Source organism: Acartia tonsa, chromosome 5 (genome assembly GCF_053477335.1).
Source record: "Acartia tonsa isolate MP-2025a chromosome 5, ASM5347733v1, whole genome shotgun sequence".
Lineage (NCBI taxonomy): Eukaryota > Metazoa > Arthropoda > Copepoda > Calanoida > Acartiidae > Acartia > Acartia tonsa.
The window spans coordinates 18,550,630-18,564,099 of record NC_137264.1 but is presented as its reverse complement, the minus strand read 5'-3'; the positions used below and the strand labels follow the sequence as shown (position 1 = coordinate 18,564,099).

General features: G+C 30.1%; 1 protein-coding gene across 1 annotated transcript in view; it reads right to left on the bottom strand.

Annotated features, from left to right (window-relative positions):
• The window catches only part of LOC145320041 (paired box protein 6 homolog), a 34,326-nt gene extending 21,511 nt beyond the window's left edge, over nt 1-12,815 (bottom strand). The window contains exons 1-8 of the mRNA XM_080162479.1: nt 12,662-12,815; nt 6,034-6,173; nt 5,780-5,912; nt 5,358-5,480; nt 1,824-1,927; nt 1,241-1,349; nt 827-924; nt 367-430 (exon numbers count right to left, since the gene is read on the bottom strand). Of these exons, the coding sequence (XP_080018605.1) occupies nt 367-430; nt 827-924; nt 1,241-1,349; nt 1,824-1,927; nt 5,358-5,480; nt 5,780-5,912; nt 6,034-6,173; nt 12,662-12,710 (820 nt within the window). The 5' untranslated portion in view covers nt 12,711-12,815. The remainder of the gene's footprint in view (nt 1-366; nt 431-826; nt 925-1,240; nt 1,350-1,823; nt 1,928-5,357; nt 5,481-5,779; nt 5,913-6,033; nt 6,174-12,661) is intronic.
• Nucleotides 12,816-13,470: the final 655 nt, after the last annotated feature.

Below are 13,470 nucleotides of genomic sequence, written 5' to 3'. Positions count from 1 at the left end.
CGAGATCTTAAGCTACATATACACACAAACAAACATCCTCTTACTTTTATATAAGGATAAATATCCGAATCTTTTATTTGTTGGTAACACATTATTTTATAGATGTTTAGTAAAGTTACTCATAAAAGAAAATATTTTATAAATGTATCTATTAATCCATTAATCTACATATTTGTGTTTTCATTTATCTAAATAGATATTGATCCATCAATTTGTTTATACTAATTTATCTATAAATCTATTACACTATTTCTTTATCTATTAAATCAGTTATCAATCTATATATCTATCTACTATTTATTTTATCTAACTATCTATTTATTTCTCTAACTATCAATCTACCGATAGTAGACCTATTAACCTTACCAAAATTGAACTGTGAAGGTTTATTTTCTTGTGACAATAAGTTTGTGACTCCAGAGACCTGCTCCTGGACAAAGGATTATGTATTTTCAGGACCAAATTATGGACAGCCCATGCAGTGGTAATAAAAAAGAAAAAAAATTGACAATTCTCAACAAAATACTATTTGATACTTATTTGTGAAACTTTTTTCAGGTTTTGCTAGGGTTAGGAGAGCACTCAGATTAAGCGACACACTTTTATTTATGAAGGTAAAACTAAATAATGGCAGTTTAGTATGCTTTATATTTTAAATGATTTTTAATTCATAAATAAGGTTTAACCAACAAGCAAAATAAATATATAAAAGTAGCTAAAAGGCCAATAACAGCAGTTTTTATTGGAAGAATTTACACACTTAGATTTTGTAATAAAATTTAATCCCTTGTTGGCTACAACTGAAATAATTACTCCTTCAATAAATAATCCATTCCTGTTTTTGTGTGAGTAAAGGTATCAAAGGTCCAGGTATAGAGTTGGCACCTGGATGGCCACTCAGACCTCCTGGAAGTTGGCCACCACCTAAATATAAAGGTATCAAAGATCCAGGTATAGTATTGGCACCTGGATGGCCACTCAGACATCCTGGAAGTTGGCCACCACCTAAATATAAAGGTATCAAAGATCCAGATATAGTGTTCACACCAGGATGACGGCTCATACCTCCTGGAAGTTGGCCACCACCTAAATATAAAGGTATTAAAGATCCACGTATAGTGTTGGCACCAGTATGACCACTCATACCTCCAGAAAGTTGATTACCGCCTAAATATAAAGGTATCAAAGTTGTTATAGCTGTTACATCATGGTAAATGATTCAGAACAATAAAAAACATACCTTGAGAATTTTGCGGATGTCCAAGGGCCGCAGCCGCACCGCTGCCCCATAGATGCTGCAACGCGGCAGCTGTTGGCAGGTTAAATGGGGAGAACCAGGGATAGGTAACCTGAAGAAAATACATATTGATATTAGAAATGATTAATTGATAATGGAGTATATGCAAGGGCTGCTTCTTAGCCACCAAGTGGATGTTTTATCATATTTTGAAAATCAGATAGTATTCTTTAGAATATTTAAACACATTGATTGCCTAATTTAAATCAATCTTTATGTGTTTTATCTCCTTACATTACTGATATGTTATGTAATAATTTCAAGAAGTTTAGGTATTTTTAATGAATAGATCTTTTAAAAAAAGTTTTTGTGATTTACTTTTGGGTGTAGATAAGCTAAAGTATTCTGTCATTGTTATTTTTTACACTATAATTTCATCAGTCATGGTGCTTGTTACCACTTCGAAGAAAAAAAGGATTAGAATACTATTTGTGTTTGTCCCACTGTACATTCGCGATTATCCTAATATCCCATTAAAATAATAACAAAATACTTTAAAATCAATTCAATCAACAATATTGCTTACCTGTGTTGCATGCGCATATTCCGCGGCTGCACGTTCTGCCGCCCGATTGCGCAGAATCCGGTTTATCGAGGACACGCTCGGGGCTGTACTGTTCGTACATACTCCTAGATAGACAAATTACATAGAAAGCGTATATTGTAAAGAAAAGATAGATAGCCAAAATAGAAAACATTAATTACAAAGATAGACAGAAAGACATATTTCAAAACAACATTTTCGTTGCTGTCTGTTTTAAATTATATTTTACGACAGATTAACAATATATTTTGTCAAGAATAATTGCTTGTTTAATTTTTAGAATCAAACATTTTTAGAAGCAAAGATACTTTCTAATTTTTGGTGTCTGTCTGTCTGTTAGCCCTTCTGTTTGTAATGCACTAATGGGTTAGGGTGGAACATAACTAAATTTTTCCCATAAACAAATTCTTTTTTTTATCTCCATCTTACATTTTTTCTTTCTCTAACTCTAACATTATTTCTGTTTTGCTTATTAATTGTTGAAACAGCCTCGCTAGTATTGGACTTGTAACAATCCTTGTCATACTTTCATTATACTTTCAACAAACAAAGATTTTTTTTTTACAACAACTGGAATTTTTAAGATTAATTTTTTAGATTGATCTTTGAGATAAGCTTTTTAAAAATATATTTATTACACTTGTGTATCAATAGTTAAAATCGAACACAATAATTGTACACCAAGGATCAAACAATAGATAGATAAGCATAAGAAATTACATATGATAAGATAAATAAAAAGAAAGAATTAGAGAGAGAAATTGCTGCGAAAAAAACAATAGCTAGATCTAATTTTGTATTACTTAAGACAGAAGAACATACAGATAGACACATACTTGGCACTAATTGTTCAGTAGCTTTGCTACTATAAAAAATGTAGAAAAAAATTCATTATTTCAATTTGGTCGATCATATATTTTGAGAGTCTGCTGAAGCCAGAATTATAGTACTGGCATTAAATCAATTATTTAAGAAAAATTCATTAACTATTCTACGTTAATTCAAATTGGTAATGATATCAAGATTTTAATGTTAATTCTTATAAATACAATTATTATCAAAGGGCTAAACCAAATATTTTTCAAATATTTTCTAATCATTCTTTTCCGTAATTTGATATATGAAATAAGAAGATTTAATTAAGTATTAATGCATACTGACCAAGCTTTCTTTGATATAAAAAGCAACTTTTTTATGTCTAAAATTTATGGGACTAAAATACCTAATGGTTAGAAACAGGGGTAAAACAAAATGCTAAAGGGGTCAAAATGACATTATGAAGTTGATAATTAGTTTAAGGGAGAAAAAAACATCGATGGAGTCGAAATCAATTCAATGATATTTAGGGTATCAGAATTCAAGAGGTAAAAACAATATTAAAATAGTCAAAATTATTTAGGGGGTTAGACAAGTCTAGGGTCAAGATAAGAAGGTAAAAATTATTTAAGGCTTACAAAGTATATATTAAAATGATTCCTAATTGCAAATCCTTTTGAGGACAGAGTAATTATTTTTTTTGTGATTTATAAATAAAAAAATATATTTGTAAAACTCGAAATAGAAATTCCTTTACTGTACAAAATTAGACCCAATCAGCCAATATTCAAAACGATTCATGATTAACAAACATGTGGTATTAATTTTATCAAAATATACACAAATAAAATTGCATCTACACTTTGATAAGCATATCTGTTTGTAAATTTGACTGATATAGAAACTAAAAAAATACTTTATATTTGGCTTAAGAAAGGTAAAGCCATTTTCAAGTAAAATTCTAAGACCAGGGGCCAAAAATGTAGTCTAAATAAAACTTCTCTAAAAAGCCTAACCAATTGATCTGTAAAATACAGAAATTTGTATTAAAATCCATTAGCATGTTATTGCTGCGTTACTTTTGGACATAATCAACCCAAATAGAAAATGAAACAACATATATGTAGATCGCCTGTACATAATGACTTAAGTACATTAATTTACTAATCAATATAATTTGATTACAGTAAATTGAAATTAATTAAATAATCATCAATGAAGGTGATTTTCAACTATAATCAATAATTATATTTAAACACATTTTAACAGCGTAGCTTTTATTTGTCAATGATAATACAAGCTTTAACAGTGTGGCTTTTCATAGTAACATGTTTTTCAGTTTATCTGTCGATGCAAATACACCTTTCGAAACATTTACATATTGCATTGCAGCTTCTAATTAATTAAAATATGTGCCTTATGCATGACATAGTTGCTTTACAAAAATGGGATTTAGTCAGCTCATATGTAAGATAAACTGGTGTATTTTTGTTTGAGATTCCAAAAAAGCAACGCTTATTTTGTTATATTCCACAACAATGACAGTTTACCATCCCCTCAACACTGTTTTAAATGCTAACGCTGTTTTTTTTAATTTGCTTGAAATGTACATACTTTTTATTCAATATGTGCTTTTTATACACATTATTGTTCTTGTTAATGTACATCAAAACTGAACATAATACGTTAGAGTCATTTTGGAAATTTAAACTGTATATAATTTTATTTGGCGATAATAAAACTTATTCTTTTTATGATAAAAGAATCAAATCTTTAAAATATATTGGCCAAAGTTTCCTAAGTCTTATATCTTCTTTTATATCTATGTAATGCTGAGAAATCTCTAACATCTAGGCTAGCCTAAGAAAAATTTTCATATGGTTAGGCTCAATAATTATTGTCAGTTACTTAAGTAAGCTATCTTAATGCCATACCCTGCAAATATGCTAGTACTAATTTTTATCATTTATGAAAAATATATATATTAATCCCTCCATTTTTTTCTATCCCATTTTCTGTGTGTAATAGATAGAGGGCTATAACTGAATGATTTTTAAATATGGGTATTACACATAACAGAGAGTTAAATTTTTTTAATATCTCCATCCTGGCGGGCACAGGATGCCAACAAACCTGGCAGGGTCATCCAGGTAAAGAGCAAAAATGTCATTTTGACTTATATATTTTTTCTACTTAAGTATTTTTTCTTTCCAAAACACTAAACTATCCTCTAGTAGTAAATCCTTATCTGAAATATAGGTGTTCAAGTCAATTTCAGGTTCCAGGTATGATCCTGCAGGTTTCCAGAAATCTTTGAAAGACTCCTGTGACCGCAATTTTTTACTTAGACTTCAAATTTTAAACTTAAGCTTTTCTTATAACATATAAAATTTCATAAAGATCAACCGCTGTTTTCCCGAAGACCGCCGACTGCCGCGGCTGGCAGCTGCCAAGTACAGCTGCGGCCGCTGAAATTTATGTATTAAGATTTCTAATATAAACATTTCATGAAAAAATAGTTTTTCTAGCTTCAAAATAAAAAATGACAGTCGTTTAAAAATTTTTAAGTAAAATAATATAATTAATTCGTAATTTACTGCTAATAGATCATATCATATCATATATATGACTATTCATTCTAGAAGCTTATATTTGTTTCAATAGTGCATTAAAATAAGGATAAGAATTAACTAGACTTACCATCAGCAATAAGTTTCTCTCTGATTTCCCAAGCAAAGATAGTTGGATTGTCCCGTTTGTAGGACTCGATCTTGGCAACCACTTCTGGAGTAGCTACCTTAGGCTTCGAACCTCCAATCATACCTGGACAAAAAAGGACGAATTGAATAACACAAGAATAAATCTTGTTTATAAATTTATAAAGGATTATTTATCATTATAATTTCTTATGATACGATCTGTAAGTAGTAGAAAGTCTGTCCGTTTGTATATTTTTTCAATTCTATTGATTCTTTTTAGAGTAGTTGTATATTAGTCAACCTTCAATAGTACATACCCTTAAATTAATAATAATTTTTATTCTGTTGTTAGGGATAATGCTACCCCATCCCCCCCCCCACTCCAATCTCCCATAGAGGCATGAAGAGCATGAAATCCTTTACCTGGAACACGGCCACCACCTCCTGGTCCCAAGCCTCCACCAGTGGCATTGATGGTCAGGGGCACTGGAACCGGTTTTCCCGCCATTGAAGGCAGTACTGGACCTGAAGTGCTTGTTTGAACTGCATACCTGGCCTTAAAAAAAAAGAATTTATTCCCTTTCTTTTGTGATTATTTGAAACAAAGAGATATTTGATAACCGCACTTGAAAGGCTTTAAAGATTTTTACAGCTGCCAGCTTCTAAAAACAGCTTACCTGAAGTTCTAACAGCTGTTGGTGTGATGATAATGCTCTTAAGGTTGACAGCTGTGAGAAGGGGAATGGTAAGGGAGAAGAAAAGGGCTTGGGGAGAGTGGTTGGTGGTAACACATCTGACTTTACTGATATACTCAATCCTAAAACAATAGTTGGTGGTAAAACATCTGACTTTACTGATATACTCAATACTTAGACAATAGTTGGTGGTAAAACATCTGACTTTACTGATATACTCAATACTTAGACAATAGTTTGTTGTAACATATCTGGCTTTACTGATATACTCAATCCTAAAACAATAGTTGGTGGTAAAACATCTGATTTTACTGATATACTCAAGACAAAAATAATGTTTTGTGGTATTACATCTGACTTTACTGATATACTCATTATTAAAATAATATTTGGTGGTAATACATCTGACTTTAATGATATACTCAATTATAAAATAATAGTTGGTAGTAATACATCAGACTTTACCGACATACTTATATCTAAAACAAAAGTTGATGGTAATACTAATATACTCAATCCTATAACAATAGTTGGTGATAATACATCTGACTTTACTGATATACTTATGTCTAAAACAATAGTCAGTGGTAATACATCTGACTTTACTGACATACTTATATCTAAAACAATAGGCGGTGGTAATATATCTGACTACTAATATACTCAATCATAAAATAATTGTTAGTTGTAATATATTTGACTACTATTATACTCAATACTAAAATAATGGTTGGTGCTAATACATCTGACTTAACTGACATACTCAATCCTAACACAATAGTTGGTGCTAATACATCTAAATTTACTGATATATTAAATCTTTAGACAACAGTCGACCTACGAACGTCTACTATGTCTATATTTTTGCATTGGACCGTTTGTAATGATTTAAAGAAAGTTCAAAGTTCCACTTTTTCTGTATTTTTCATAGTTATTCTTCTAATTTATGTTTTGCTACTCATTGAAGTTTTCATCCTTGTTAAAATTCTCCTTTCTTGCATGTTTAATCTTCCAAGCAAGCAGCGTTGTTAAAAAAGTTATATTTTGTTTTCAATTATCACCCAAATATCTTTTTTTAACTTTAATAAATTCCTAAACCTAAGTCTATGATAATGAAAACTATTTCACTTAACTGATACTCATTTATTTTACTCTTTGTTAGTGGTGTTTCTATTAGACAGCAGAGATATTTGAATTACTTTAGCTAAACTGAATAGTTAAAACAAGGTTTTAGGACAGTAGAACTCATATAGATCCTAAAAAATGTTATAGACAGGCAAACATAAAACTATTTAAAACCACATTAAAAATAGGGAAATTACACACAAAAAATTACATTTTCTTAGGTTAATAACAAAGACAGACTGACGAACAAAGTTGGCTGTAAGGTAGATGCTAACTGGTTTGGGGAATCGTCTTTCAAATTTTCTTTTCTATTCTAAATAACATTAATATTTGATCATTGATCTTTTATTGAAAAATTATTTAGCTATTTTTATTGTTAGTTTTTTAGAAAAATGAAAACACTGCTTTTTTGTTATGATATGGTTTAGTTTTTGATGTGCCCTAGTTTCCACCAAAGTGTCATATGTACCAAAAGAAGCACTTTTTGCTTTAATAAAGTTAATAAATAGAGTAACAATTTTTAAATATATGTGCCCCTATCAAGCACAAACCCCATTATGCAACTACATTGATGTTTTAGCTTGCACGTTTTTTTAAAACAATGGCCAAAATATGAAATCTATGAAGTCTGCATAGACAATCTATGTACTTCAAAATTATTTAACAATTTTTAGCGTTGTCCTCAGAAGAACAATAATATTAACGATAGAGCTTTTTGATAAAATGTAGAACAAATTTATTGATAAAAAATTATCTGCAAAAATAAGAATAATTGGGCAGGTAACTGCGTATTTTGGACAATAAAAAAATCATGACATAATGCGGAATTCATGAGACCCCAGTTTCAATGGCATATGCTCGGATTTTAATAGGTTTTTAAAGCTCGGGGGTAAATTTCATGTGATGACAATACCTGCTGAGCTTAACATTGTTAGGCTGAGGGACAGACATACTACTTTTATTAATAGAAAGGATGTCTGTCTGTGTGTCATGGAAAGGTTTCTATCTATGTATGGGCCTGAGACAAATCCAAAATATACACACACACACCCTTTCAACCCACAAAAGAAAAAAAGAGCTTAGTTTAAAGCTACTAGCAAATTTAAGGCAGCTTTACGGCTGCTATACAATTGTAATTGATTATTACTTGTATCTTACACCAGATTTTCATGTTCTAAAATAAAGTGAACTCTGTAGCGGGTTAAAATAACGATCTCACCCCTTCCCCCCCCCCTCCCTTCCTACTGGATAAACCGCCGACCAATAAATGCGAGGGGATATTGCAACCTAAATTTCTCCTGTCATAATATCCACGTATATTCTACATTCATTGATAATGTCTAGGTTTAAGTAGAATTTCATAAATATCAAGTAATATGACCAGGGTCTTATGTTTATTAAATAACAGCACAAAAGTTATATAGGCTGATTAACTAAAATTGATGGTTCAAATACATAATCTGTACATATAAGTTTTTACTTGAGTTTTACAAATATTTATTTTCTAAAATGTAAAAAATAAGGACATTCTTAAAACCAAAAAAAAGTTTACCTATTACAAGCACCATATTAGTGCTCATTTGTTTCAAATTTTTAAACTTGAGTACATTCTCAGTTTAATAAGTGTCAGTCGTTTTAATATCTGGCAATTAATTTATAGATTTCTATAATATTTTTAGCTATCACTTTGATAAATCAAAAATAAATTTTATATACTCCTAAATATCATATAGCTATCTATAAAGTATCTAATAACTATCTATATTTTTAAATACCTTAGTACCTACCTAAAAGTATTTTAGACTATTACACGTATCAATGCTTTTATTGAGTGACTAAACAGCCTAAGTAACTATTAAGAGTGATTACATTTTACCGAAAAAATAAACTGAAGAAATCAATTGATTACAGAGACCCTGTTTACTAAAAAAGTTTCAAAAGTAAAAAGACAAATAATCATTAAAATACCCAGTCTGAAAGTAAAATGATATTTTTTTCACAATACATTTTCGTTTAACTATTTTTAAATTATGTTTAAATTTTTGTATGTCCTTTAATGGCTTTTAAAAATCAATAGAAACCTAGAAAAACTTAATAATCGTCCTATGCAGGTATTAAGCTATTCTATTGGGAGAGCAGACAACTATGGGTAGTTTTAATTAATGTTCCCAAGTATTACATAATAATTTAGCTAAATTATAGAAATACCTAACAGTAATCTGTAGATGCTATTGTAATGATCTGACCAAAGACTCAAGCATCAAAGAGTAAATGGATTTACGGGATAAAACCAATAATTATTTTGAGCATAAAAAGTAAATATATATTATAAAAAAAACAGTAAACTATAATACGAAATGATTATAAATAAAATGTTAAACAATAGTGATCAAATAAAATGAGATAATTGACTTGTCTTCTAAAATTTTAAGTAGTACAATTTATCGTCTTTTATAAAAGATCTCTGAAATTTCTCTGTAGCTTAAGTTCTGCTACCAGGACGCCTTTCATATGCTTGTGTGGTGGTTTGATGCTATTTTTCTATTCCTACCTACCACAAAGTAATAATAGAACTATTTACTTTTCCTTACTGCAGGATGACAAATAGAGTGAAAGAAAGGGTGTGTTATCACTACCACATACTCTCATAGCTTTTTATTGTATCTTATATTATCTCTAAGACATCTTATGACAGAGAAATTTTTTGGTCAATTTAGGTTGCTAACATGGAACTCGTTTATTTCTCAGTTCGTTCATCCAGTAGGAGTGGAGAGGATGGGGTAAAAATTATCCCGCTGCAGTTTTCACTTTACTAGAAAACATGAAAATCTTATGTTAGATCCAATTATTAATATATCTAATGAAGCAACAAACAGAAAGTAGATGTTCAGTGGGCATTTAAAAAGTCATGAAAGGAAGAGAATATGCGGTTATTAAATAATATAAAGTCTGCGCTTTGCGGTTCTTATGCTTTGATAATGTGATGATCGTTTTGCGGAAGGGATGGGACACTCAGAAAGATACCAGGGGATATGTAATTAAAATTCTTTTAATAGGGCTCAACAACAATAAAGCTACATGTAAACGATCAAATCGAAGTATCTGCTGCTTTGTCAGACATGTATCTTAAGTGTAATGCTTTAGCCATTTCAGAGGTGCTAGGGATTCTCGAAAAAAAATGCATCTTCAAAAAAAGGTAGTGTAATTAAATGGACTTCTGTCTATAGCAAAGGATATCGCTATCAACTGGACCAATTGGCTTTGCCTCTGAGGTCCTACGCTATTATTTTTATCAATATGGGCGGGAGGGATGAAAATTCAGAAAACGAAATCACCCAACGATTTTTTTATTTTTACATTCAAAATTTAAAGGATAAGGGCGCAACATGTATTAAGAAATATTTTGAAATGCAATTTTTTTTATGTCCTTTGAATATATATTTTCGTTAAATTCTTTTAGCTCTTTTAGCTGGAATAAGAGGGGGGTTTTAAACCAGTTTTTTTAAAGACAGATTTCCATTAGTAAGCTACCATTTCCGTAAAAACTATAAACATTATAAAATCATTATAATTGCAATTATTACAATACCACAAACTGCTTCCTTTGTTGCCCCTACACTATAAAGCACTAATCATTTTTTTGCTATTGTGGCTTTTGCAAATATAAACACTTAATAAAATATGCAGAAGTGATAGAGCGCTCGTTCCATTTAACTAAACAAACTTTTTATGATGGATTATTTATTGTTTTAACATGTGGCTTAAAAAATAATATTCTGATTGAGTTAAAAAGTATGACAATATTACATCAAGTAAAGTAGAGCATACCAATGTTTCGACAAGTAAAGGAGATAATTCCAAAACAGAGTATTGGTATGCTCTGCTTAACTTGATAAAAGGAAAACATAATCATTGCATCGACATAGTAATCTGGAAAGCCAATGGGGTTTGTGCGGGGGCGGGGGGGGGGGCAACAGATCTATAGTATATACAGATAACTACCTGCCCTCCTTTTCCAAGGACATTTTTCGTCTGCTAGCAAATATTCTGCTACTTTGCTGTGTTAATTCCGAAACTATTGGTTGATTTGAAGACCCAATTTAGAGTAGGCACAAGGTCCTTGGTATGGGAACACACAGTTATTTAACCCCTTCCCCCTTTTATTTAAATTTTGTTTAGGTTGTACAAACTGCATTTACTAAGATCTTTTAATCAAGAAAAAATATTTCTTTATAATATGTTTTTGCCAGGGGAAAAATATTTTTATAAAGCATTTCTATGTATATTTTTTACTTTGTAAATGTAATTATCTATCTATCTTAAAAGAAATTATAAGAATGAAACAACACTTTTACCAACGTTTTTTCTTCATTGATCTTTGCGCAAGGGTGTTTCTTTAAAACTGAACATTTCAAACATCTCATTTTTGTTAATAGACTCAGTCAGACGGACGAACGAACAGACAGTAAAGTTAACCTTCCCAAATATCCATCAAAAATTATTGGAGAAAAAAAACGTTGATACTTTAGGCCCTGCAAATGGCATAACTATAGAAAAACTTTTCTAGAAATAAAATAATAAGAGCTAATCTTATTTTTAGTTGCTGAAGTGTATGAACGTCTTGCACGGCAAAGATTTTCAAATCAAAACCAAAAAAAGGGTTTTGCCGAAATTTCAAAATAGAGAGAGAGAGGAGAGAGAGAGATTTGACAATAGAAAACAAATATACTCTCTGTCCAAACTTTATGAAGTAGTGTGTGTCTTTGGTAGCCTAAAATTGTTAGAGAAAAGTAATAATAGGTTAATACAAGATAATATGCTCCAAATTTTTCCACCACTAGTTTTAATCTACCCAAAGAGGAATCTTGTTAATCATAATTGGAAAGAAGCGTAATCATAAGATAAATATTTTAATTGCCATACTGGACATATCATCAACGGCTGATACAAAATCTAAATTGTTTGATATCTACCCCGACTATATAGCATTAAAGTGGATATGACTGCAACATATCATTATTAATAAAAATAAAATTTCTAAGACGACAACCCTAATATGAAAGTTCTTTGATGAGTTTTATATTTGATATAATTATACCTCTTCTTAGCTGCCACTTGTTATAACAAGATTATCTATCTATCTATCCATTTATCTATCCATCCATCCATTTATCTATTCAACTATATATCCATATTTCTAACCATCTATATATCTATCCAATCCATCTATCTATCTATCCATTTATATACCCTTATATCTATCCATCTATATACCCTTATATCTATCCATCTATCTATCTATCTATCCATATATATATCTATCTATTTACCCATCTATCTATCCTTCTATCTATCCTTCTATCTATCCATCCATCTATATATCCATCTATCTATACAACTATCTATCTATCCTTCTATCTATCCATCTTTTTATAAATTTATCTTTTTATCCATGTATTTATCAATCTATTCATTCTATTTTTACCTTCTGATGATGTAGGTTTTCCAACATCTGAGAAAACTGCGCTACTCATTTTAAAATTATCCTTATTATTTAACAACTTATTATTTTTCTTGCTGTACTATATAAAGAATATTCAATATAGGATATTAAAAGCTCATTAATAAATACATTTTACTAATCTGAAAATTACATACTGTTATAGTTTTGATATTTTGCATTTGATAATAAAAACATTTGAATAAATTAAATATATGTATATTTAAATAAATGTTGCATATTAGATAGAAAATTTGTTAAAAAAAATAAAAACCTTGTTAATCATTTTATGTAAAGAATTAGTGACCATGCCCCCGGGAGAGATAGGACATTGAGCTGTAAATTATACCTGTACCAAATAAAACACGTTTCCTCATTCGTCAGCTTAAATCTTGATTGAAGTAATTAAACAATAACTTTATCTATAAAAATGGTAATTTGTTTATCATAGTAGGGAGTCTATAATAGGGTATCAATTTGTCATTTATTGCCCTGTACCATTAGCTTTTTGCTTCGTTCCTTTGTCGAGGTTAGCAAGAACTTTGGTACAAATAGACTACATTCGACACCTTTAACTCAAGATAAATTATAAGGGCTATGGCAACTAAAGAAATAATGCTTTCCATATAATATTTCCGTTTCAGCAGACAAGAATTGTGTACAGTACATATTCTAACCATATGGGATTTTATCAAATTTTACAAATGTTTTTTGAAAAGGTCATGTACTAAATCATAGCACTGCTTTATTAGTGTGTACAATTATTGATTAATAAATTTAACTAATTAATAAGA